Source organism: Pithys albifrons, chromosome 7, assembly GCF_047495875.1.
Source record: "Pithys albifrons albifrons isolate INPA30051 chromosome 7, PitAlb_v1, whole genome shotgun sequence".
NCBI lineage: Eukaryota > Metazoa > Chordata > Aves > Passeriformes > Thamnophilidae > Pithys > Pithys albifrons.
Genome location: NC_092464.1, coordinates 22,244,729 through 22,270,920, shown reverse-complemented (window position 1 = coordinate 22,270,920; position 26,192 = coordinate 22,244,729). Strand labels below are relative to the sequence as shown.

The window sequence follows — 26,192 nt, the reverse complement described above, 5'->3', positions numbered from 1 at the left end:
CTAAGTGCTGCAATACAAAATATATACAGCTAGTTTAAACAAGTTACTTAGCCTCTCACCTCCCCCATATAGCTTTAACATGATGACATATGGTGAGATGAATCTTCCTGTTGACATTTCTGGCAGAGGATGCTAGAAAGACTTGCTCAGACTAGACTATCTCTGATTGCTGATGTTAAGCAAGACAAAGCTAAGCTGTTGTGTGCCAAGCATTCATTTGTCCTCTTCTTGCCTAATTTTTCTTTTCCCCGCTGTGCTGAGCAGGTACCTCCCTCGAAGGTTTACATGAGTGTAGACTAGACCACTTTTTCATGCAGGGTTTACCAAACCTCTGATGCATCTCTATTTAGTTTATGTGATGGGGCATTTTACTTTTTATAATGAAGGACCTTAACTTAATTTTCTTCTGCATTTTGATGTGATTTTTATTTTTAATATAATTTTACAGAGTGAAGATTTCAGTCCACCAAGAAGCATAATACACTTTTTTACAGGAGGGTTTGAATGTTTGTCATTTTCAGTTCTTAAAATCATGTGACATTATACAGATATCTGGTTTATCTGGAAATTTGTGGAGAATATTCCCCAGATTATGATTTTCTCTTTTATTTCCTTATTGTAAAACAATTATTAAACCACTTTTATGCTAGGAGCTTGTGCTGGTTTAAAGGTAAAATGTCAGGAGAAACGAACCCAACACAAAAGAAATTATAAGTCAGAGTTACAATTTAATAAAAATATTTCAATAAATACAATGATATGAAGAGAAATTGGTTCTAACCCACAAAACCCAGAAGTATAACCCAGCCCCCTGGGGCAAAAACACAATGGTGTTCATTAGCCCCTGTGCTGAGCCCCACGTGGTTCCCTTGATTCCAAAGTAAAAAGAAGAGAAAGAAAAACCTGTTGGTGCAGATGATGGTCGCAGTCTGGTCGAGAGTGCTGGTCACAATCCTGTTGAGGTTCTGGTCCTTCTCTGGATCCGCACGCATCAACCACAATTCTGTTCTATCCCTGCCTCACATGCATGCATTTTACTAGGTTCGTTTTTATTTAATGTGTCTAAGATAATTCTCCACGCCACTGTCACTTGAGATGCCAGATTATCATTATTTTGTGTTGCTTTCCAGAGTTTTATTCCCAGCTTATCCCATTCCTTATCAGTTATGTTGTAGGGAACAGCGTACTTGTTGGCAAAAATCCATTTTATAAGTGCCTTAAGGGTCTGTTTGTTTATGGGATGCCCAGGGAGATAGATTACAGTTTTCAGGCATTTGTATGTTTCTCCGTGGAGTTTTGAAGGAAGCGCCCCCATGTTTCTTGGGGTTTTCTTTTTGTTTTTTCAAGGCTGGGGTGAGGGAAAATAAGGAGGATAGCTACACAGCTGCTGCCTACCTTGTTCTTGGTAGGGTGAAGTCCAAGTTGCTGAGCTGTGGATGCTGCACTGAGCAAGAAGTTTTATTCTTCAAGCTTGAGTCAGGAAATCAGGAGAAAATTCCACAGGGTGGAGATTCTGTGTGGATTAGAGTACATTGGATGCCATTTGAGCAGCGTTGGAGGGAAGGGAAGTCTCTGCTTTCCCCTTGTCCACGGGGGTGCAGAGAAGGGAGACAGAGACCAGGAGTCCAGGAAAAGAGGGGAGGGGGGCCTGGAAGCTCTAGGAACCCTGGGGCTCCTGATTTGGGGCAAGCACTGCCTGGCCCAGGATGAGGCAAAAGAGCTTAATGGGTGACTCTCAGGAGAACCAAGAAAGCTCGAGGGATACAATAGACAGGGTGTGGTGGCTGTACCAGCACATCAGAGACGAGGTAACAGAACCAGGCAGCTGATTGCAACTAAAAAAACCTATTACAAGTAAAACTATAACTTTAAAACTTCTACAGCAAGTCTCTTAGTCATTCAAGGTGTTTCTCCAGCACTGTCCTCCTTAGGATTCATTTCAGCAGTTTCCCACAATGAGTGGGACTGAAATTTTAGCAGTTTCCAAGTGAGCCAGAAGTGCACGGCTTGTCAAAGGAATCAGGCCAGTTTGCTGGGGACAATTTCTAAAATGAATGCACCAAGACCTGCATGCAGCAGTAAAGAAGGGCCAGGCTGTGATCCTGGAGGTGTCTGCTTGGCCTGTGACTTCTGGGGCAGGTGAAAACACAAACAGCAAGCACTGTTTCTGTCCAGTCCCCCAAATCAAATGTACAAACAGGAATCTGAACCAGTCACCAGGGTAACAGCTTTTCACCTCTAAGGCCATAGAAACATCACCTATGTCATTGTCCTATCCCAGATAACAGACTAGGGACACCATAGGTAGAACCAGCTGCTGTATTAGCTTTTGATTCACCTTTTGTTTTTTCCATTGTGCAGATTTTTCAGGATGTGCTGGATAAAGCCAGAAAAGGTCACACATCCATCATGATAGCTCACCACCTCTCCATCATCCCAAATGCTGACAGGAATGCTGTGGTCCAGAGTGGCACAGTTGTAGAGCAAGAGAGGCAGCAGCAGCAGCTCTGGGTTGAAAAAGGCACCTACTTTTCTCTGATCAGTGTTCAAAGTGGGACATGAAATGCATGGGAGTGGGCAGTACATGCTGCTCAAAGCAAACTGTCCTTAGCACAGTTGCAGCCAGGTTTACTAACCCCACTGAGGGGTGAAAGGTTGTAACTGTCATTCAGAACTTATTAAAATAAATAATAAAAATCAGCAGGCATAGTTTCATCCACAATCCTAATCTATCTCACAGAAATTACAGCACCATAAAGACACAGGCTTCACTAACTGGGTGATTTCAGAAAGTCATTTACCTCTGAGAAAGAGGGTGAGTTGTTATAAGCACTGCAGAACAGGAATGGATTCTTTCTCCACATGACTTTTGGAGTATCTCAAATAAAACATTAAACAGTGAATGGCTGTCAGATGTAACAGAGACAGAATGTACAAGTAGCCCAGAAAAGGCAGGGAAGACAAAGGCTGAAATGAGAAGGCGACCACATTTTGAGGTAACAAGATACAGTGTAACAATCTGGATTGCAGAGGAGTGTCAGGCTTTGAGGGAGGAAACAAAAAGGGAAACTCTGTTCTTGCAACTGTGGACAAGGAATATGCAAAAGAGCTTCCAGAGGGCAGAGACTGGTTCCATGTTAGCTGAGAATGAAGTTGCTTCTGTGAAACAATAAGATCTTTCTCAAACTTTGAAACACTAGAGAAAAAAAACAATTAGAATCATAGAATTGGTACTTTAGAATTTTAATTTCAAGTTCACTTGTCCCCAAGATCATCTCTCTCTCAATGTTGCTACACATTAAAGAGTCCAGCTATAGATTAATTAATAGACCATTGATTTTTAGAAGAATTTTATTTCTGTGAAAGGAAAATACAAAGCTGCTCAGAGGAATCAAGTATTAAAATCCTGAGAACCATATCAAACTATTGAGTGCTTACTTTTATTGTGTATTATTAGTGCAAAGCAGCAGATATTCAGTTCACTAGAAGATGAAAACTGAGAAATCTGAAACTTATGCTGCTTTCTGTCTTTACTGAGTAATCCTTTTTCAAAATACTTAAGATTGTAGTGCACTCATACTATAAATGTAGTGGGAACATCCCCATTCATGGATACAACATTTATTTGGTATAAACCTGATAGCAAAAATGAAAGATAACGTATAAAATACCATGTAACCCAATGGAGGCAGCCCTTCTGTTTCACAAACCACTATGAACAGGAAGCATAATCACCTAAGAGGATAGTGTGGTTACTATTAAGTACACAGTTAAGTGCTCCACTGGCATAAACAATATCAGTAGACTACAAACTATTCTACGTGCTACTGTTGCGATCATAAATACAGGTCTCCCATCAATTCTCCACTCCATCTCATCTTGAAGTACATTTGCATTGTTGAGGCATATTTTAATATTGCATAGTTCTACACAGATAAGGTACTACTGCTTGCATTGCTGTTGCAAATGGCTACATTACTCTTAAATGGGTACTGTTACCACAGTAAATCCCATAAAAATAGGTAGACTTCACATGGAACATTAAATGTCTTAAATTGAATATAACAGTACTCTTGATTAGCATTTCATTTGTAAGTACTCTGTGTAACTGGTGAGTTTGCAAAGCCCTTTACATCATCAAGCTTACAGCCGTGCTGTAACTGTTAACTGCAGCATGTCATGAAAACACTGGAACACAGTTCTACACAGCACTTCTGCATCAGTCTCTGGGCAAGATTTCCAAGAAGAACAAGTTGCAACAATCCTATCAATACAGAAAATAGTAAAGTTACCACACTTAATTGTTATGGTCCAGGATGAAGTCACACAAATTGCCCTGAAATTACTGACATAGATCCTGAAGTAAAATTGTCACATACTGTCTTCACATTAAAAAACGACTCAGATCCACAATGCCTTCAGTAAGCAACAATTCTGACAGACCTTGAAACCAGATACTTTGATTTAAATACCCTTGGCTACATACACAGTGATAGAACTTTCCTGCTTAGATTTGAAAATGCTGTAAATGATAGTGCTTCTTCTGCAACTAGTTAAAGGTTTTAAATAGTTTTTTCTATTTACCTAATAAAAGGTAAATCTTTATCTAGTTCCATTTATTTTAAGAGAGCCATATATCAGAGAATAAATGGTTTGTATGCTCAGCCTGATTCAAATGAGCTCACAATACATATTTAGCTTTAGGAAAACGTCGAGTTACACCTAAATCACAAAACAGCAACTTATGTCTAAACACTCTAGTCAAAGTAGTTTCAGTTTTCATAAGAAAGCAGTAATTTTTGTCCATAAGAGCAATAAGCCAAAGTTGGGTCTTTTCAAATCCTACAATTTTAGGAGAAATGCAGCCAAATGTTTTAGCCTCTTGTTACTGAGAGGGGTCAGATGCATGTGTTGCTCAAAGAATGATGGGCAGTGTGCTCACCTGTACTCTTATCTGCTCTAGCTCAGTTAAAAACCTTTGCAAAAAACATCTTTGCATGTCACAAATTATCTTTAAAATGACAGCCTATTTTGAAGTAAGTTAAGTACTTTTGTTAGTCCCTTCTTTCTTTACTCTTTGCTTATTGTCAGTATCTCGGTGGTCACTTCACCTCTACCATTTGTCCTACACAAACACTTTCTCAGAGCACCACTGCCTCTGTTTCCTGCACCAAGCTTCTCAACCTCTTCTGACATGTTCAGCCATATTTCTTCAGTCTTTTCCTCATTCCAATCGTTAGCCACCTCTCCCTCTGTGATAAAGACAGAGCCATGCCCAAAATGAAATGATACCCTTACCTGTCATCTCTGATTGAATAAAAAAAGCCATAGCCGTGTTGTACCATAGGGAGCGCAGATCCACTGAACCTAGTGTAGCCAGTCAGACTGGTTGAAAGGACAAAATTCCCACCTCCTCCACTGTAAAACAACACAAAAGAAAAGCAGCACTTTTAAAGATAACTTAAAGTGAGTTTTATGAAAGTGATTTTGTCCTAGAGATTAAGAAATCAGCATGTGTAAGGGCAGTGTAACCAAGGCCCTGGTATCAAGGGATACAACTCCCCATGGGACAAGAATATGAATTACCTGACCGTGAAGGCCTTATCCCCATACAGGTCTGGCACTGGCAGTCCTTGCTCCTGTGCTATGAGCAGCAGACCCAGAAGATGACGATCAAAACCTGTCAAATAAATGCAAATACAGAATCATTAACAGCAGCATTTCCTGGTTGTCTGCTTCTACTGGTCTGGATAGCTGGGAGCTCAAATAACAGCTGAAGGACAGATAACAGAGTCTACTGAAAAACAAGATTCATATTGTAGCATCCAAAAACATTTCCCACATATTTGATCTAAGAGGCCTTGACCACTTTCAACTTGCAGCACTGAGCACAGAATCAAATTACCTAAGAGAAACCCATCCTGGTACCTGTGGAAAACAAAACCCACAAAAACTCCCACTTCAGCCAAGAAGCAGGAGTTCCTCACCATGAAAATGGCCCACTGGCAATTATGTGAACAAGGCAAAAAGGCTTTCAGGGCCACAACTGTCTAGATAACACACCAAGTAGGACAGAGAGAGTATGAAGTTCATCGAGGTGATTATTTCCCAGCTTCTCTAATTCCTAAAATAACATACAGTGCTAACACAGGTAGGTTAGTATCTCACCCAAATCTCTCCTCTCCCTTAAAAGACCACATTTTTCACTTTCCAGACAAGCATATATTTGACTGGAAGATATTCTGAAATAACATTTAGCTAGGCAGAAAAACTGAATTAATATCCACAACGAACATATGTTTGGGGTACAAGGAAGGGTCCAAGGCCTAGGTTTTAATTCTTCTCCCCAATATTAAAGTATAAAATGTTAAGGGATAGTTTTTATTCAGGTTGAAAATTAGGAGACAGAGAAAATGTACTAACATACAACAATATTCCCTTTTCACACACAAGAAATAAAACAAAAAAATTTTGATCCCAGAGTACCTTTTCCATTCTCACATTCTTTCCTCATTTTATTGTGCTTGGCAAATGCCTTATGCATCAGCTGTAGTTGTTGGTAAGTCTGTGCAAAGTAGGGGGAGACAGGATAAAAATTAAAAAAAAAAAAAAGAAAAAGCAAAACCAATCCAAATAAGTAACACATCAGGGAATCACAGATCAAGTTTTTCCCTTTTGCAGTTTCTAACAATTTTAGATAGAAGAAAATGGAGGAAGTTTAAAGGTACAATAGAACCTCTCTCAAACTCCTCCCAAATCCAAAATCCTTTTTGAGAAGAATGTGCTCATTTGTTTCCTGTATCTCTGTTCTGTTACTCTGATCACTTTTGCAGTGAACAATATTTTAAACCTCATGCTCCTTCCCAAAAACGCTGAAACAATGAAAAGTAACCACTGTGAACCAGAGTAATCAAACCCCAAAATTTTCTACAATACCCTTTACTCAGAAGGACACAGGTGTGGTTGCACTTCCATGATCATCATGCCCTGAATTAAACAAGGCACTTGGACTACAAGATCACTGAAGGCCCCTTGCAACAGAAATATTGTATTCTATCACTTTTTATGACAAAAATCAGGAAGTAAAACAAAAAAAGAAAATAAAAGGCAGAAAACAAAACAAAAAAGAGCTTAAATATAACTACACAGATGCCAGCTGCATTCCCAAATTTTCTCTGTTGATTGCCAGTTCTGAGCAACATTATGGGTTTTTTCAATTTTATATTGAAACTTACGTATTAAATTCAGAGAGAATATAAGTAACATGTTTTTTATAAAGGACACCTTGAGAAATAGTTCTGGACACTCAAGATTTTGACTTCCAGGATCTTATATCTTCCTAGTTCAATAACTACTTAAGAAGCACCCTTTATCCTTTTATTCATCACCTGAGAGGCTGCAGCTGAAAAAGTGAAACAAGAGCAGCAGGCACTCAATTTGGATAAAAGTCAATCTACTAAGCTCACAAGGGACAAAAGAAAATTTCAGACAAAAGCATTTTTTCCAAAATATCTAACTAAATAGCACATAAAAGGGCAGACTTTTAAGCATGTTAATTTCAATACTACTGAACAGAGTTTTTAAGCCCCAGGAGTTTAGCATTAAAAAAACCAAAACAATAAGGAGATATTTGGAGATGCTATTTAATATTCCAAAGAGAAAAAGGCTACAGCTAGTGTTGGAAGTATCAAACCTCCATGTGTATTACCCACAGCAGGGAAGTAATTTCAGTCTACAATTGGAATATGAAAGCAGATTTGGAACATGGCCAGAAAACTGAGTTCTAAATTTGCAGCACATGCCAAAAGAAGTCCATGAAGCCCAGGAAAAAGTGCTCTTGAAGACTAGAATTATCAATCACACATACTTTCTGACAGCCATATTTCTCTAAGTTTTTCAGATGCATTAATAATATAGAACCTTTGAATCTTCTAATGACACATAGCCTTTTGTCTCAAGAGTCTTCTCCTTGCTTAATTTCTCAGGCTCTGAGAAAGGGACAGTGAGAATAACAGAAAATGCTTTAGTACAGCTCTCACTTGGCAAGAAAGGCATGACATGCTCTGCCAGCCAAGCACCAGAGGGTAGCTGCTGGGAAAAGAAAAGGTCTCCAGTTCAGCTATTCAGAGACACTTTGGAATATAGCCCTGTTGCTGCTAGGACACAAACAAGACTTCAGTCTTGCTCTCTGATGCAAATATTAGATAGACATTTCCTGATTTCACTTGGAAATTAAAAAACCAGAACCACTACACAGCAGAATACTTTGATTCCAACCTGGTAACCTTTTGAGGTATGAAAAAAATCAGTGTGAATGTACTTCAAGACAGTTACATTCTTTAAACCAGAACGTAAATAGGATAGAAAAACAAACAAGCCCACACATGACAGCACATCTCAGTCACGATGATCAGAACCAGAGTTCATGCAACTCAATATCTGAAATCTGTCTCACTGGAAAGACATTAACTCTCACCAATGAGACAACAAAAAATGAGTTTTAATCAGTTCAAATGACACGCCTCCTAAAGACATGATGATTAAAGCAGGATTTCAGTATTTACACTGCCAGAAGGATCCAGCATGGACTTGCACCATTCCACTGCTTCCACAGTACATGGTCTTATGGTCTCTGTGCGGCCATGATAGAAACGCCTGGTCATGGCAGTTTCGTAACAGCAACCTGGACTAAGAACAAAAATTAGGGAAGAGTATCTCATTAACTTAACAAAACTATTTGTTCTCTCAAGGACTCAAAACGTCCTGCCAAAGACTTTACACGTCAACCTCAGTTACAAGTAGCAGAAACCCACGAATTTTCTTTAAGTTATGCATCTAAAAAAGAGCCACAAAAGAACTCTATGCACTTTTATGAGACAGGTGACTGAAATCGTACCTTTAAAGTCTGCATTCTCATGGTTATTTTCTGCAGACTACATATCTATCAGTCTCTAGCAAAAATACGCTGAAATTGCACAAGCTTCAGTTTCACTATATATTTCCATTAAAGAAACCACCTGCACCATCCAAATCGTCAAAAATTAAGAGACGTTTAAAATAAGCAATGTATCCCAATACATTTAGAGGGAAAAGGGTCAAAATCTTCTCTGCTGCATATTCACAGCTATTCAGTTTTTACCTGAAGCACCTCCAGCCTGCGGGAGTTTGTCATTTAATATAGAATTTATATGAAACATACTTGTATTTTTACAAGAGACCAAACAGGTTATTTTAGTCAGACAATTTATCCTAATGTGTAGCAAACCCAGATCTACCAGCCTTTGTTATGATGAGACAGACATCATCAGTGGGATCACCCTCCTGTAAGGAAACCCTCCTTCTGAACCAAGAAATACTCTCCAGGTCAGTGATGACTTATACAAGCCACAGTAAGTGCTAGCTAGCAAACAGAAATTTGGTAATACTGGTACCAGGATGAATGACGCCTTTAATCAACAATACAAAATAAAATAGCACATCCAAAAATTTAGAAGCAGGCATTTGGAGGGTCACTATATCTCTATTGTTCTGCTTGAATATTCACATTCAATGTTTCTACAAAAAGTGAGACACTGAGGTGTGCAAGGCCTTTTACAGGCATGGAAGACCAAACATTTTATTGATGGTTGTCACTTGCTACAGATAAATTTGACCAATTATTTGACCAATTATTTGACAGTAGAAAATCCTGACCCACTGTGCATATGGTGTTTGCCCAAATATTTCACTTGTACAGCCCAAAGTCACCTTTTTGTAGACTGTGTTCTGTCATTCAGTCCACAATACATACACACGTTATCCCTATAGTCACAAGGACACAATTCTTCTGAACCAAGTATGGCCCTATGCAACTGTTACCTTTAAAAACCCTTAGTTCCTCATTCTTACATCAACATAACTTTACTCAAGAAACTAGTTGTTTTATTCCTAATCTGATGTTTTCTTACCGTCCATGGCATTTGTAATAAGCAAGCTGAAGGGCAAGCTGCACAAATGTATCAGGATGAAGTTTCTTCTTCCTAATCAATGCTTTCCCGAAGGATGTGAAGGCATAAGACACCAGCTGCAAGTCAGATATCTGTCACAACAAAGGAGGAAAAAACCACTGAAGTCAAGAAATATCACAACTTGATCCACTTCAAAACACACTCAACATAAACCAACAATGTAACAAATTTAACCATCTGTTAAGTCCCCTGAGTCATCAATTTATCAATTACATATTCATTTCCGTTCTTCAGCATGGAGAAAGACCAATTAAAAACATGCAAATAGAACAAAATAGTATCAGGCACAACTGAGAGAAGTATCAAGAAATTCCACCTTCTTGTAATACAATTCTTTACTATGTCCAATTTCACTTATAATTTTTGGATCCACTGTGAATACGAGTTCTTCTGGCCATGGAATATCCCTCACATTATCTGATCCCTGGGAAGAGGCAGACAGAAAGAAAGAAAGAAGGGTAAACAGAAAATGTTATCCAAAAGAAAAGACATGTTAATTAATAAACTTGAACGTTTATAAAGGATAGATACCTTCCATTTTCCCTCATTTTCAATTATCTTCTTTTCGGTATAAGCTAACATGGTAATTACAGCCATGGCATCCAAAGGAGAATGCTGGAATCAGATAAGACAAGATACCACATTATTTGCATAACTGCAAGATGATCAAACTGCTTTTTTACCTATCCCACTCTTTTTCCTGCAGACCAAAAGCTTTACTGCACAGTGCGGGACTTGTTTTTCTGGTTCTACAATAAACAGAGAATGACTTTAAGTCCACCCACTGTTTTGACTGCTCCACAGCCAGACAAGGAGGCACAATGTACTACTGCTGTGGAAAGGCAGATTTCAGGCAAGATGTGAACCCCTATGGTCATGCAATAATGAGTTCAAAAAACATGAGTTTAAAAAACACAGCTGTTCAAACAGATACATCACACAAAGAGTTAATTTTAAGCCTTCTTGTGCACTGTAGGGCAGTCCTGTGGTGTAAAGGAGAGCACTCTGGACTCTGAATCCCAAGGTCATAAGTTTGAGTCTCAGTGGGGACCGTCCCCTGGCAGTTAAATGCCTCCCTGCCATCCCATCCCGTCAGATCTCGGATACTCAGAAGAGTCAGCCCTGGTTAGTTTGGGTGCTGTGACAGTCCTGAGTACTTCACTTTCACTGTCCCTGTCCAAGCTCGCTCGGCTGTGGCAGATGGACCTCAGGACTTAAATGGTGGGGCCAGTTCTGCACACGCTGTGCCTTACCTAAAAAATCCCCTGCGCAGGCTGGAAGGGCACACCCATGTGGGGAGACCCCTTCCCAAATCTTCATTCGTGAAGTCTGGTCATACATACATATACATGTGCGCTGGTTTTCTTTCCTTTGGAACTCACTTATTAAATACTCTTAGAAATAAGCTTGTGAATTCAGATTTCATGCTCTTAATTCAAGTATGGTGTAATACCAAACACTGAGAAAGCTGACTGCTTTCAGAAACTTGCCAGACAAGGTGCCTGGTAAACAAAGCCATATTAAAGTGGAACGAATTAAGCATTTAACATTATACTGCGGAAGGGCAAATTCAGCAAATAACTACTCAAAAGGTTTATAAGAGGGAAGAAATTTCAACTTACATCACAGAATGCGCTGCAGGTTCCATTGGAAAAGAATATGATATTGTAGGATTTATCTCCCCAGCGTACAGTCGGATCACCTGTTAGCCCCAGCCGTGTAAGCTAAAGCAAAGGCCACACACTGAGTTTTAAAAACCACTGAATACACTGCCAACCTCTGTCAGTTAAACCTAGTCTACATTAAGAGGGCAAGTTCTCCCTGACAGATAAGACATTTTCATCCAGTTCAAGAGGAAACATGATTATAAGCCTAAGTCTTTAATTAAAAGTGTGATAAAAAGTTGATGACTATGTTTTTGAAAACCCTGAGGGACAGAGGGCTAAAAGGAAATGAAGATAGATTTCAGTCACTCCCTTTTCCAACGTCCTAACAACTCAAATTATTATGCTTTCCTATGGATCAAACATAAGCACTATTTGCATATATATCTGCTTCATTTTCTGTTATGAAAGAGCAACATATGCCACTTCTGTCTATATGCAGAAGAAATTTTTATGTAAAGATTATCAGACATGAATTATCAAAAATCCTTAACTACCTCAGTGTAGTCCTCAGGAGTTGCATGGGGACTAGAATCATCAAGGGAGACCACAAACACACTTCTCTGAATTTTTTCCAGAAGAGTTAAGTTCTTTGGATCAAGATCAATCAAATATTCCCGTAACTGGAAGATATAAAAAGACAAAGCTAAGTGAAATAATATACTGCCAGTAAACACAAGGCTTTTCTTAGGAACCAAATGTTGAAGCATTCCTACCTCTGCCCATTTTGTCCTTTCATTGCTTGTTAGGGCTGCCAGTCCTGGTCCATCTGGCTCACTATGGCATCTTTTCTGTATATATGTAAGTTGCCTTTAAGAAGATAAAAACCTGAAGTTAACAAACAGAAGGAGAGGAAAAAAAGTCACCTTTTTTCCTCTCTCTCTTTTTTTGTGAAGCTGGAATTTTGTTCCACATTCACAAGCCATTGAGAATTTTCAGGAAGCATGAATCATCTCCCTCAAACTCTAAGGACAACTGAACATCTGCTCAGTTTTCAGACAGTAATGGTTAATTCAAACTGCAGCTACAAATCCAGTACAAACTTACATATAAATAATCATGGTCCTAAAGAGTTATTGTGCCCTTAATTTAAAACCAGATTTAAGACTGCAGTAGTGTAGATCAGACTTTCTGGAGTGCAGACATCTGCAATAGTGCAGCTTTGTAGGTTTTATAGCAACTAATCAGATACAGCACAAACCTTGCACTCCAGATAAACCCTGAAATTTAAGGCAGAACACTAGCACCCTAAATGCAGAGTCTGAACTACACAAGAGTAATTCTCCTCCTACCTTTTCCTTGCATTTTCCCTTAGAAGAACAATTAACAGAGAGGTAATTTTGACATTGCAAATTCAATTTTTCACATGTTTTTCTAGGTATTAAAGGAACTCCACGAATTACAGGCACTCAGTCCTGGCTTGTCCTTTGTTCTGGTACTCTTGCCCATTAAACTTCACTATTGATCATTAGTTACATTGTTTTCAAAAATATAAGACCCTCATGATGAGGTTATAAAAGAAAAGTCAAAAAAACCCCAAACACCAGACCAAACCCAATCCAACCTGGCCTTCCTATAGACAACACATTAGGATTTTTTTGTCTGTATTCCAGGTGTTCCTTATTTGTTACTTGCTTTACAGCTACAAATATCAGAAATACATATATTAAAATATTACATATTAAAGTACCAGATTTTTTTTTAAAAAGTGATTTTTAGCTTTTCTAACCTATTTTTATCTTGCCTGAAGAATTTGGCCATACGCTTTTTGCCAATTTTAATTACAAGCCTTTGGCTGTGCTCTGTAAGCAGCACTTTGACAAATACAGTAAGTTATTCCTAGACAAAGTTAACATCCTTTCTTACTAAATAGATGCATATAGATTCCAAATTGATCACAAGAGACTTGGGCTGAAACTGCTTCTGTATGTGACATCAGAGTTCAACCAAGAGAGTGGGAAACCTTTTGGCCACAACTGCACGGACAATTTAAAAGCCAGTACCTGAACACACTACTGGGAGATAGGAGATGCAGCAAAGAAAAGCTTCAAATGCTGCGAGTTACACTAGTGCTGAAATTTAGTTTTTGAAGATCAAAATTCTTTCACTCTGTTGCTTTGTAACAGCTCAGGAATGTAAACCAAGCCACAAATGTGGCTGGTTGTCACAGGTCTGGTGCAAAGGCAAGAACTGCAAGTGCAATGCTGCTGTGCTGCTCTGTAGCTAGCGGGAAGTCAGTCAGTGGATACTGTGAGTTTGGACTCTGCCACACTCACCAACACAAATTCCAGGCCCTCTATTCTTGAGAAAATTGACCACAAGTGTCTTAGATTTGAATCAGCATGACAGTGGTGTTTCATCTTTGATAATCATTAAGTAGCAATGAGACCATTATCAATGTGGATTGTTCCTGAAAGGAATGATGATACTTATAATCTCAATATTTCCATGAAAAGAAACTTCATATATAAATGTTTCCTACTGAAGTATCTTTCAGCCCTTTGGGATGATGCTTTATGGGTGTATTAACACAGTTCAAAATAAACATGTTTTACAGAAAGAAGATGCCATTCACTACACAAGACTTTACTCAAATCTGAACCTTCAGCTAGAGGAGAAGCTGTAGCCTCTCTCATATCTAATTCTGTGGGATGAAGAGAATAGGAAAAAGAAAACCTACTTGGTATGTAGCTTAAATAAAACAGCTCATTTAAAACAAGGTATTTTGATAACCTGAATATCTCTGGAGGAGTCACCACACTGCCTTCATGCATAGCATCAAATGCAAACACTCGACCTCGACACAGGACTATTAAGTGAGATGGGCATTCACCTTCAGCCTCTGAAATGAAAAGGAAGAATAAATAAAAATCCAATCTTGGGGATAAAGTGAGTGACAGATACAGCAAAATCTCAGCAATTCATACAGACCGTTTTTTTTTCAAAATGTGGCAGACTTCACACTGAACATAAACACAGGAAAGATTAAAAAAAAGAGTAACTTTTGAAGTCCAATTGCATGATCTTACTGCAAATTTGAAGACATTTTAAAAAACAACAGAAGTCAGAAGTAACTTCCAGTGTTATAAACTACTTCAAGCCATTGACATTACCAAGTAGAAAATGTCATTTATTTGTGTATCTTGTAGGAACATCCTCTGCTGCAATGAGTGTTCCTTGCTGAAGATTCATCTAGCAACATTTCCCTCTTGCATGAGCACTGTTTGTTGAGCAAGTCTGTTGCTAAGGCACTTTGCAAATTATTGAGTCCTTCTGTTAACAGGTGTGTCAGATGTGACCAGTTTCAGTTATGCAGCTTGTGATGCACTACCATGTCAATCACACCTGACCGGCACATGCACATCTGGAAAAAGGGAGCACTAAATCACCAATTTGGCCACTACTCATAACCACAGATGATATTGGCCCACACCAGGCCAGGTATATTTGCATAGCATTGCCTTCCTGAACCCATCTATTTGGAAATTAGACTAAAGTTGGAAAATATGAGAACTAGGTGTTTAAATTCCAAGAAATACTGTTTTATTTTTTCTCACTGAGCCACTGTGCTACATCTCTTCCAGCCCAGTACTCTGCTCTGGGAAAAAGAAGAAATGTTCTTTACATGGAACTGAATGGGCACCCAAAGAAATCCTAACCTTATCTATAAGGCTGTTAACATCTATCTTTATAGTCCTACTTTCTAAATCAAGTAACACAATTCAATACATAAATGGTTAAAGACATTCTAGAATAAGGAATTTATCATTTCATTTAGACCTCATCTTCACAGATAATGAAATTAATTTGTAACATGGCAAAAATCAGAAGGGATGACAACTAATTCAATTACTTTAGGTAGCATTCTCCTAACCTCAACTGCCTAAAGCAAAGGGCAGGATTAAATTTGGAAGTTACCACACCTAGAATTAAGTGTTTGACACATCACTACAGTTGGTGGAGATCTACCCAAAACACTCAGTAACATCTAATGAACTCTTCACGTGTTCTCATGAGGGTAATGTGCTGCAAGCTGAACCAAATAGCTCCTCAGGCTCCACTGACCAGGCTCTCTTGGCTTCAAGTACGGTCTTTGACTCCAAACTGACAATACCTGATAAATTTTAGGTGCCCTACTCTGCAATCTAAATACTACTTTTAGTGTTTAGACCATGTCAGTTCCCTCTATGGCCAATGGAGAAAAACAGATCCCTCCAGATGGCAATTCATTCTATCTTACATACTTGCATATTTTAATGGCCCAAATCCTTCTCTGGAGGTATTTGTATTTCTCCATGAATCACACAGAAACAAGACAACTTACTGGACCAAATATTTCATCTGCAGGCAGACAACCTACATGCAGCAAATGGGTATCGCTTGTTGTGTATGACATGAAAAATTATATAAGCAAGATTGTTGTTTAATGATGCTCTTAGAATATTTTAAGGCAGGAGAGGGACAGGAATGACATAAATTGCCTCTCCACTGGGTAATACCTCTATTTATGAAGTGTGATCATAACAGCACATTGACCTCCCACAATTTGAATGTTTCTAAACTTTTGTAAGTTTAAATACTTGAATTGACTCTTCAGCTGTAGTGGTAAGATATAAACCATTGAAATCCACCTTCAACCTTGCATTTTCTCATCATTTCATGTGGTATGGAGATTTGCTTGGACATTTTCTATGGAGCAAGGCAATACCTTCTTGAATTCCTGAGTCTTACTGGAACTCATAACTCCCATGATTATGTAGAGCGACACTACTGAACAGCTCTGGATGCATCAGAATGTGTATAGGAGGCTGTTACACTTTCAGTTTGCCGATTGCTAATGCTACAGTATTTGGTAGTGAGGGATGAATAAGAACACTACATTGTAGCTCTTGATGCTGAACCCTAGAAAACTGTTGGTAGTTTAGGAGAATGCCTTCAAAAAGCTCTGTGGAGTACTTTCAAGGTTGATAATAAAAGCAGCTGACCAAGCCAAGAAATAGCACAATGATAAAAAATAAGAATTATCCCAACAGAATGTATAAGAATATGAGAAATGCACTCTCAAATGTGAAAAAAAGTACCATTAGTAATGATGTTGAAATTCTGCCCATATAGTACATGGAATCCACACACACTTATAACACACACAATTTCTCAATTCTTAATGCTGGCACACTCATTATAGGTATCAGACTGGTAACATAGAATTTGAAGCAGAGCATTCTTTTACTCTTATTTAGTAAGGACTAAATATCGGACCAAAAAGGGAACTTGTAGATGAGATGTCTTCTTTACTTTCTTACATAAGCACTCAACAACTAGTATCTGATTTAGTGCTTGAGTAAGCAAGTATTTTATGGTTAAAGTGAGCACTCCATATTAACAAAAATCATTTGCTTGTATTAATCCCCAAATTTCATTGTTTACCAGTTTTAAAATAACTGCCAAGTGAGTCTCTGGTAACTCCAGGAATTTTGCAAGTGCAGAAGAGCATTCGAAATTGGTTCATGTCCAGAACAGTATTCCCAGATCTCTCTATGGTCACCTTCTCTCTGTAGCAACAAATACACCAAAATAAAAACAAATTATAATGATGGAATGAAATGTAGATAAGACAAAACTGGTTTTTACTGCAAAGAGTGAAGGCATGCCAATGAACATAAACATACATTTGCAGCTAAAGAATAGATCATTAATATTTAGGATCAATTATTTTTTCTTAAAGTCTTACGCTCGCAATAGATCCCAGTATTTCAGGACATGCCAGATATTTACACATGCTCTTTCTATCTGAGTGCCTTCTTTTGGTGGCCAGTAGTGTTCAATATAGGGGCCAGGGCCTCCAATATTACAGTGTATTTGTGTTGAGATGCGAAGATCAAGATAAGCCACATTCAGCCACCAGTCCTCCAGCTGAAATGAAAAATGTTTAGCATCAGAAATAATTAATTTTTAGTCATTAATTCTTTAATAATCACCTAACTGTGAAATTGCCTGCTCCTTTTACTTTTTTTTTAATACTTTGATCAGTAGTTCCTATATAACACAAGGCAGCACAGTGGTTCAAAACTAACTGCTGAAGGTAACGACACATTTAGCTCTTCTCCAGCTTGAAATAAATTCAATACTCCTTGAGAACATTAAATTGTAAATTATCCTGAACATTTCTTCTCTGATATTCATCATCTTAAACTCTTGCAGATGTCAGCTGGGGCTGCTGCATTCAAATATCAGAGAGATTACTCCATGAAGAATGGAAGGAAAGTAGACTTGTGCTGAGAGGAGATCTGAGACAGAGTTCATAAGGTACTGTTTGTGTCACCATCTGAAAATCCCCACCCTGGAATGTGTCATGTTGAGATTTACAAAGCTGTCATGAATTCCACTTGGAAGTGACCTTCCTTGCATCCTTTCCTCTGTTGAAACACAACCTTAAATGCTACCACATAGTTCCTTCTAAGCAGTAAGAGAGACCAAATTCTGAATTCCAGATTTTTTTTGTTGTGGGTTTTTTTTGTTTGCCATTTTTTTTTGCTAGGGTGGACAGAGCAAGGACAGATGTCATAGAAGGAGAGACTGACAGACAAAACCTTCAAAAGCTGGTAGGTAACTCTAAATTTCAGCTGGTGAGCTCCCTTACCAACTCAGCTTTGGAAAAAAACAAATCATTTTCATATTCATAGGCCAAGTGGCAGATATAAGAAAGATCCTAAGACTTAAAAAAGTGAAATGACCCTTTGAATTATATCCTGAATAACCTTCCGTAAGTTGAATTAAGATTTCTTACATTGAATTATGATTTCTTATATATCTAAATACATACCCAATTCCTTCTCATTTTAGCTCTTTCCAGTAATTTCTGATGCAACTCTTTTCCAATGCCATTTTCAAACTTTTTAACTATATCCTCAGTTCTTTGATATTCCTCTTGATTTAGAAATGGCTTCACTGTAAAAAGAAAATGGTTTTATTATAAGGGCAGCTCTATCCTGAGATTTATTCCAAGACTCAGATATCCACAGGCAAGAGAGTGGATGAAAATTTATTTTTCTAAACCAAGTATTTGAAGAGAAAACACCTTTTAAGAATCTGTAAATAAATTTATGTGTTCTAATAAAACAAAAATACATATTCTTAAGTAAATAGAGATGCAGGCAGATGAAAGCAATTGCTGAAAACCAGAAATACCTAACAAATAACTAAATCAAATATATTTACAGCTGTAGCTGGAAATACCATGGAGTTGTGCAAGCCCATCATCTGTGACAGAACTCACTAAGCAATTAAATTTACAGGACCTTTAACACATTGAGCCACACATGTCTGCCACCCTACTGCACTGGCTATAAGCTACTTACCTTTATTTTCAAGTCTATGGCCTACAAGCAACCTGGCCATTAACTCTCATTCACTGTTCCTGTGTTATGCCCACTTCTGAATGACACCAAACACAGTTATTGGTAGCCAGTTTTTTTAAGTCCTCCTGGAATTCTCTCAATCATATGCCACATAGGTCAAAGTTCTCCATAAACATCTGCAAAACCAATCATTATTTTATCCTAAAGTCTCCTTAAACTCTTTTTACCATGAAATCTATGGCCCATCACAGGCACTGCTGACATCGGTTTCCATACAGGCACACTTCATTTTTTTCTTATACTATTTTCTGTTATCTTTGAACTTCAATTGTAAAGTCAATGGCAAACAGAATGGAGAGTATGAGTGTGTTTCTGGTGATTCAATGCCCATGCAGTGAAGTCCAATTAATATTTTGAGGCTGCTGGACGTTACTGTCAGTTTATTATTTGTCTGTCTTGCTAGTTATAACCTGTTATAACTAATACTTACAGCTGTTCAGAAACAAGAGAGGATACTTGTTTCATTTTCAGTAACACTGTATCTGCAACATCTCTAATTTATCTTTTGCTAGGAGCAACTGAATTGCAGCTGAGCAAGATCTCAAATACTTGGTAGTATTCAAATCTTACTTCCCCACACTGTCTTGCTGCAATTATGACTGCTTGCCTACAACCACTATTTTTCTCCTCTTCACAGACCTAGAGATCATCTAGCCCAACACTTCAGCTCAGCAGGGCCAGCTACAGCAAGTTGCTCAGGACTGTGTTGGGTCTAAATACCTCCAAGGATAGAGACTCTGTAACTGCCCTGGTATCAACCTGCTCCACTGCCTGACCACTCTGGCAATAAAAAGAGTTTTCTTACATTTAAAAGGAATTTTTTGTGTATTAGTTTGTGCCCTTATTCTTATTGTGCCCACTTATTCTCTCACTGGTTACTACTACAATGTCTGGCTGCATCTTCTTCACTCCTCCACAAGCAATCACACATATTGCAAAGATATGAACAATCCCAGCTCTCTCAGTTTCTTCTCATATGTCACATAATGCAAGACCTTGTCCTCATGGCTCCTTCTCTGGGCTCCCTTAAGTATGTCCATGTCTTGCTTGCACTGGGGAGCCCAGAAATGAACACAGAACTCCAGACGTGTCCTCTGCAGCACTTCTCTCTCCCTGCTGGCAATGCTCCTCCTAACAGAGCCCTGCAGACAACTGGCAGGCCTTGCTGCAAGGCCATACGCAGACTCATGTTCATCTTCATGTCTACCAGGATCCCAGGGGCTTTTCTGCAAAGCTGCTTCCCAGGCACTTGGTCCCAGTTTGTGCGGGTGTCTCAAATTATTCCCTGAATGACTTGGCATTTCCCTGTTTGTTGAGTATCATGAGACTCCTGTCAGCCTGTTCCTGCACCATCCTTGGATGGCAGTGCAGCCATCCTATCAGCTATTCCTTCCAGCTTTGTATCATTTCCAAACTCACAGTGCACTCTGTCCCATCACGCAGGTCATTAATGAACATATTAAAAATCACTGGACCCCTGGGGTACACCACCAGAGACTGGCCTACATTTGGAGTACGTGTTGCTGATCACAAACCTTTCAGACCAGTAGCTGAGACAGTTTTTAGCCCACTTGATTGTCCACTACCTAGTTCATGCTTCATTAGTTTATCTATGAAGAATTTTTTAAAAAGCTTTTGATGTGCCAAAAGGCTTGCTAAAGTCAATATAAACAATATCCACTATTTTTCCTTCATACGGCGAGACAGTCACCTCCTCATAAAAGGCTATCAAGCTGGTCAAGCACAATTTCCACTTCACACACCTGTGCCGCCTACTCCCAGCTACCCTCTTGTCCTTCATATGCTCAGAAATTATTTCCATGATTATTTTCCAGGGATTAAAGGGAAATTGATTGATCTGTAGTTACCCAAATCTTCCTTCTTGTCTTTCTTGAAGACAGTAGTAACATCCGTTTTCTTCCATTCTTCAGGAACCTTCACCAATTACCATGACTTTTCAAAGATTATCAGAGTGGCCTCCCAATGACAAAGGCCAGCTCCCTCAGCACTTATGGGCACATCCCAACAGGACCCATGCAGTTTTTCATGTGTAACCTGTTCGGTGCTGATCCTCTTCCACCAAGGTTAAGTCCTCCTCATGCTTCTTCAAAATAATTGTTTTTATCCTAATTATGTAATGCATCTCCATATTTTGTGTTACCTGTCCTGAGGTGAAAGATAAGGATCCATTTCAGATGCACCCTGGCCTCTTTATGGTACTCCACAACAGTATAATGCAAGTCCTAGGGTATGGGGATCCCCTTATCCCGAGTAAGGGGGCAGCATAAATGACAGTCAGAATTGCTCGGGCACAGCAGGCATCAGAAGGCTGATCAGAAGGCTTACAACTTGGAGAGTTTATTTAAGATAGTTTCACAGTATCCTCATAGCTTATAGATCATAGTAGTAGTAGTAGTTCATAGTAGTAGTAGTTCATAGTAGTAGTAGTAGATGTTCATAGTAGTAGAAGTTCTATTCTCAGTAACATCCACACCTTTGATATCCTCTCACATCCAACATGTCATGACATTATTGGCTAGCCCATTCACCTCACATTCACCAAAGCATTTCATTGGTCACAGGACCCCACACACACTCCAGGTAGCTCTCTCCTCTTTAAGGGAGAACTCTAAACTGCTTTCCTTAAGGGATGCACTTACAGTCACCCCTACACTAGGAGTATTTTTCCTATTCCATAGAACAGACATGGAGAGTGAGGGTCTCATACCACCCACAAATGTGATTTTAAACACATGCTGACAACCTTAGGCAGTAAGGCAGAACATCCACTTTCAAGCATTATCACACAGTGCCCATGTTTAAATTGCATTGGGACCTCCATAAGTTCCACTGTAAAACCATCATGATTGGAAATGTACCAGCACTCCCCTTACACCTTCCCCACAGATGACAGCTGCAAACATTCAGGCAGTGACTTAACATATCTAGCCTAAATCTGGATGCAGCTTGAATTGCACACCACCAGTTGTGAACACAGCAGAAGAAAGAATAGCGAGAGAGCCATTTACCTATGCCATTTAGCCAGACTACAGTTTTCACCCAGAAAACCTGAAGGTGAAAGCCTTCCCAGACTGAGGGAAGTCCAACACTCATGTTTCATAGAGAGTGACCTTAGTAACATGTACTATTGAAAGAGAGGGTCATTATCCTCTGTTATTCAACTTACAAAAGTCATTACAGAGCCATATGCACGTAGGAAAAAAAAAGCCGAATCAGTAGACTCTGATCTCTATTCATAGAATCGTTTAGGTTGAAAAGACCGTTCAGATAATTTAGTCGAACCATTAAAAGGGGTGACCGAGATAGTTAGGGGAATGCATGATGAGATGGGGCTGAGAACTGAGTTTGTTCAGCTTACAAGTAGAATGCCAAGGGAAGAGCTTACTGTACTGTTCAAGTGAATGGAAAGCCATAGCAAGGATAAAGCATAGCTCCTCTCAAAAATGTAGAGAAACAGAGTAAGAGAAAATGGAGTAAACTTGGAATATGGGAAATTTCTGACAAGGAAAATGCAAAGGTTTTGTTGGGTTTTGGATTTTTGTTTGGGTTTTTTTGTGTCATTGCTGGTTTGTTCCCCCCCTGCCCCAGTCATGAGGATTAGCAACCACCAGAGCAGGTCATTCCAGAACAGATGTCGTGGAATCTCCATCACTGCAGATAAACCCTGGCTAAGCAAGGCCTGAGCAACCTGCTGTAATTGGATCAACTCTGAGCAGGAATCTGGTCCAGATAAACTCTTCCCAACCTACATGATTCTATGACACAAGATCTCTTTCCTTTGAAACACTGTTTAATCAGATGTAGAAGCAGCACTATTAGGAAGGAGCAGAACTCATCCTCTTTCTCACCAGAGTTCAGCAAAACTTCTCTTGCCACTTTCTCCAGCCCATAAATCTTGTCTTCCTTTCTGAATCAGAGATTAGCTCTGTCCATAAACATGAAGTATCCCATGAAAGACACCTTCACTTGCATAGTTAAGGATCCCATGGGAAAGCTGGAACTTTGGGTTTTCATACTCTCATGTTGAGTCTAAGTTTCTGAATTTCAACCTCTGGAGTGAACTGATGGGCTAAATAAAATGGCTATGGCCACCTTCTCAGCTCAAGGCTTACCTTCAAAACAAGGTTACTCATGAAAGAAGAGATAGCTACTGTAAAGCCTTAAAATAAGGCATATTTTGAGACATTCTTTGCTCACCTTTTCCAGCTGACTAGCTTTAAAAAGACAAGCATTTTACTACCAGGCATCCTGACTAATGTCAAGTGCCTGGAGTCCTCGTCCAATGAAGGACATTTCCCTGAAATGATTTAGAGCCTCCATCAAGAGTCATTTGGAGGTTCTGAATTGTTCTTCAGAAGCACCTCCTTTCTTTCAGTCACCTTCAAAGACTGAAAAATATAACAAGCTTAAGCAATGAGAAACACACAGCTAGTATCTAGAACTGTGCACTGCACACTTTGGCTTTAAGCCATTTGTACGAGGGAGGTCTGTGGCAGAACAGCAAATACTGGATTAACTTTTCTCCAACCACCAGTGAGCCTTCTGTCCAAGAAACAGTAAGCAGCAACCAACTTCAGCATGAAAAGGGACACCTGGTAAGTTATTTATGAAAATTTATGAAAACACAGATCATAAAAAGAAAACAAGAGCAAATGCATCACTGTCAGATTTTATCACTCTATGAGAGTTGTATATTAACTTGGAGAGCCAGCTGGGCTTACAAAACTAAACAGCAACTTTGTTACTGCAGGATCACTACTATTGCAGCACAGCTTTAGTTAATCTGTATAACAACAAAACTAATACATGTATTTTTCAGACACTCACACATCTTTGCTCTAAAACCACCACTTCAAAATTCTGCATCAAAAAGCAATGATGTAAGCAACACCAAAGAAGTGGGCCATTTCCACCACACAGAATAAATGGGAACTCCGAGTGAACTTCAGGAATTCTATTTTGGGAAAGGGAAATTTTGGTGTAGTACGTTTCTGCTAAGGAGAGAACTCCAGGTGTCTCAACTCTGTTAGCATTACCGTAATACCTGGAAGATGATAAAGACACAAAGCAGATATTCCAGAAAAAAAATCAATGTTTTAGAATTCTGAAAATTACTGAAGATACATATAAAAATAATCTCAAGATACTGTCTCATGATAATGTATCTTTGGAAATCCCAATATATCAAAACCTGATAATAAAGAACTAACCTCTGCTTTATAAACAAAGCTAGACACAAGTACATTTATGTTGTTTTCAAAACTTTTCTCTTATGTTATCTTCTTTAGACTAGTTAGCATTTCAAGGCAGGAATTATCTAAGTTACATAACCAAAAATACTCACCACTGCCTTTTCCTACTGCTGTATAGTTAATAAATGTTCTTCATATGTAACATCGGTGAGAAAGAAGAGTTTGATATAACTGGTGTTTTAAAAAGATACTGGCCAAACACAGTCATAAAAACAAGCAGTTATGCAAAATAAAATTTGTAGATGGAGAAATATCTTTTATTAGACCAGCTGATACAGGTGGAAAAAACAATTTAAAAAATCCACCCTCAATCCAGTAAATTAACCTTCCCATGTGCCCAATTCCCTTGAAGAAAGGTAATGAGGGATAAAACAAAAACTTTTACTCAGGTTGCTCTGGACAATTAATTTCTGGTTTTGAATGTGGAAAAGACCTTTGGCACTCTAAGTTTGTGTGTATTCCATGCTGCAATTACACGAGCTAACAAGCTGTCTCTACAATCACTTCACAAACATCTTCAGAGTAGCCTGGTTACAACAGCACATGCCATGCTACCATTACGACCTTAAGTTATTACCTGCATCAAGGTATTTACTTAAAGATTCATCAAGAGGAGGCACTGGCAGGGAAGGCAGAGAATCTTGGTACTGAAACGTCCGCTCCTCGGAGGATTCAAGCACTTGCTTTTCCATGATGCAGATCTGCAGCACAACCAAACAGACTATTCACGAAGCCGAAGCTCGATGACGAATCTCCGCATACTGTTCTCTCCCCCGCTCCGGCCTCCCGTCATTCACACGATAAAAGATAGGTACCAGGAAGCATTTCCCGACAAAAGCCTGGACTGAGGATTTCTCGCTGGCTTGCAGCCACGAGAGGCACACACACTGCTGGGGGAAACGATGTTCAGGCGCCTATTGACGCTCGGCATGTCGGGATTAACCAACTCGAGGACTGTCGCTTTCTGTCCCGAGAACAAGCCAGTCAGCCCTGGGACACCCGCCCGAGACCAGAAGATAACTGGGGAAGGGGGAATCCCTTGCCCGCCCCGGCTGGCGGCCCTACCTCACCGCCCGCGCAGTCCCTCCCCGGGCCACTTCCCCAGCCCGGGCCGGGCCGAGCGGGGCCCGCGGCACCGCAGCGCTGTCTACGGCAGCTCAGGCCCCGGGGAGCCGCCCCGAACAGCCCCGGGCGGAGGGGGCCGGGGGTAAGAAGGGAGCCGAGCCCACCCGTCTGCCCCACGCCACGCACCGCCGAGGAAAGAGGCCGGCGGAGGCCACCGCTCACCCCCGGCCCGGCCCGGCCCCACCCCACCGCTCACCCCTGCCCCGCCGCCGGCCCGCCGCTGGCCCTGCCGTCTGCCCTGCCGTACCCCCTGCTCTACCCCCGGCCCCGCTGTCTCACCTCCCAGTTCGCCCGGAAGCCGCCACGGGCGGGGCGGGGCGGGGGCGGGGCGGCCCGACCGCCCCCTGCGCTCTGCGAGGCCTGGATGGGGCGTGAACTAAAGGACAATTTTAAGTTGGGAGGAGCTGTTGACTCCCTCGAAGGCACCGCGGCAAATCGGAAGGTTGGGCAGTCACCCACCGTGTGAAGTTTAGCAAAGGGCAGGTGCTGGATTCTGCAGCCGGGACCGGGCTACCCTGGTTGTGTGTATACACTGGGGAAGGAGAGGGTGGATACCTGGGGGCCCTGGTGGATGGCAAGTTGAATATGAGTCAGCAGTGCCCTGGCAGCTAGGAGGGCCAACTGTGTTCTGGGGAGCATCAGACACAGCATCGCCAGCCGGGCGAGGGAGGGGATTGTCCCTGCTCTGCTCTGCTCTGCACTGGA

The 26,192-nt window shown here is 40.1% G+C and overlaps 1 protein-coding gene across 6 annotated transcripts; it reads right to left on the bottom strand.

The window, feature by feature from the left end:
• Window positions 1–3,333: 3,333 nt before the first annotated feature.
• On the bottom strand, window positions 3,334–25,844 carry CROT (carnitine O-octanoyltransferase). Of its 6 annotated transcripts, none has more exons than XM_071560499.1 (17): window positions 25,767–25,844; window positions 24,940–25,063; window positions 18,495–18,619; window positions 17,403–17,584; window positions 17,099–17,223; window positions 14,405–14,513; window positions 12,388–12,481; window positions 12,169–12,294; window positions 11,630–11,731; window positions 10,539–10,622; window positions 10,324–10,431; window positions 9,948–10,078; window positions 8,565–8,688; window positions 6,487–6,565; window positions 5,587–5,680; window positions 5,299–5,418; window positions 3,334–4,264 (listed from the first exon to the last, which is right to left on the bottom strand). In XM_071560499.1, exons 2-17 carry the CDS (start codon window positions 25,052–25,054, stop codon window positions 4,144–4,146), a joined length of 1,839 nt encoding a protein of 612 aa, XP_071416600.1. In that variant the 5' UTR covers window positions 25,055–25,063; window positions 25,767–25,844; the 3' UTR covers window positions 3,334–4,143. The 6 variants fall into 6 exon arrangements, with proteins under 6 accessions (XP_071416600.1, XP_071416597.1, XP_071416603.1 ...); XM_071560496.1 differs by lacking the exon at window positions 25,767–25,844 and adding an exon at window positions 25,684–25,758; XM_071560502.1 differs by lacking the exon at window positions 25,767–25,844 and adding an exon at window positions 25,735–25,752.
• Window positions 25,845–26,192: the final 348 nt, after the last annotated feature.

Excerpts from the sequence above, each read along its gene's own strand:
- CROT (XM_071560499.1), bottom strand. The coding sequence starts at position 25,054 with ATGGAAAAGCAAGTGCTTGAATCCTCCGAGGAGCGGACGTTTCAGTAC. Across the intron at positions 17,224-17,402 it reads TACTGGGATCTATTGCGAGC|AGAGAAGGTGACCATAGAGA; the intron begins GTAAGACTTTAA and ends TTGTTGCTACAG. Across the intron at positions 6,566-8,564 it reads TGCTGGATCCTTCTGGCAGT|ACTTACCAACAACTACAGCT; the intron begins GTAAATACTGAA and ends TACTTTGCACAG.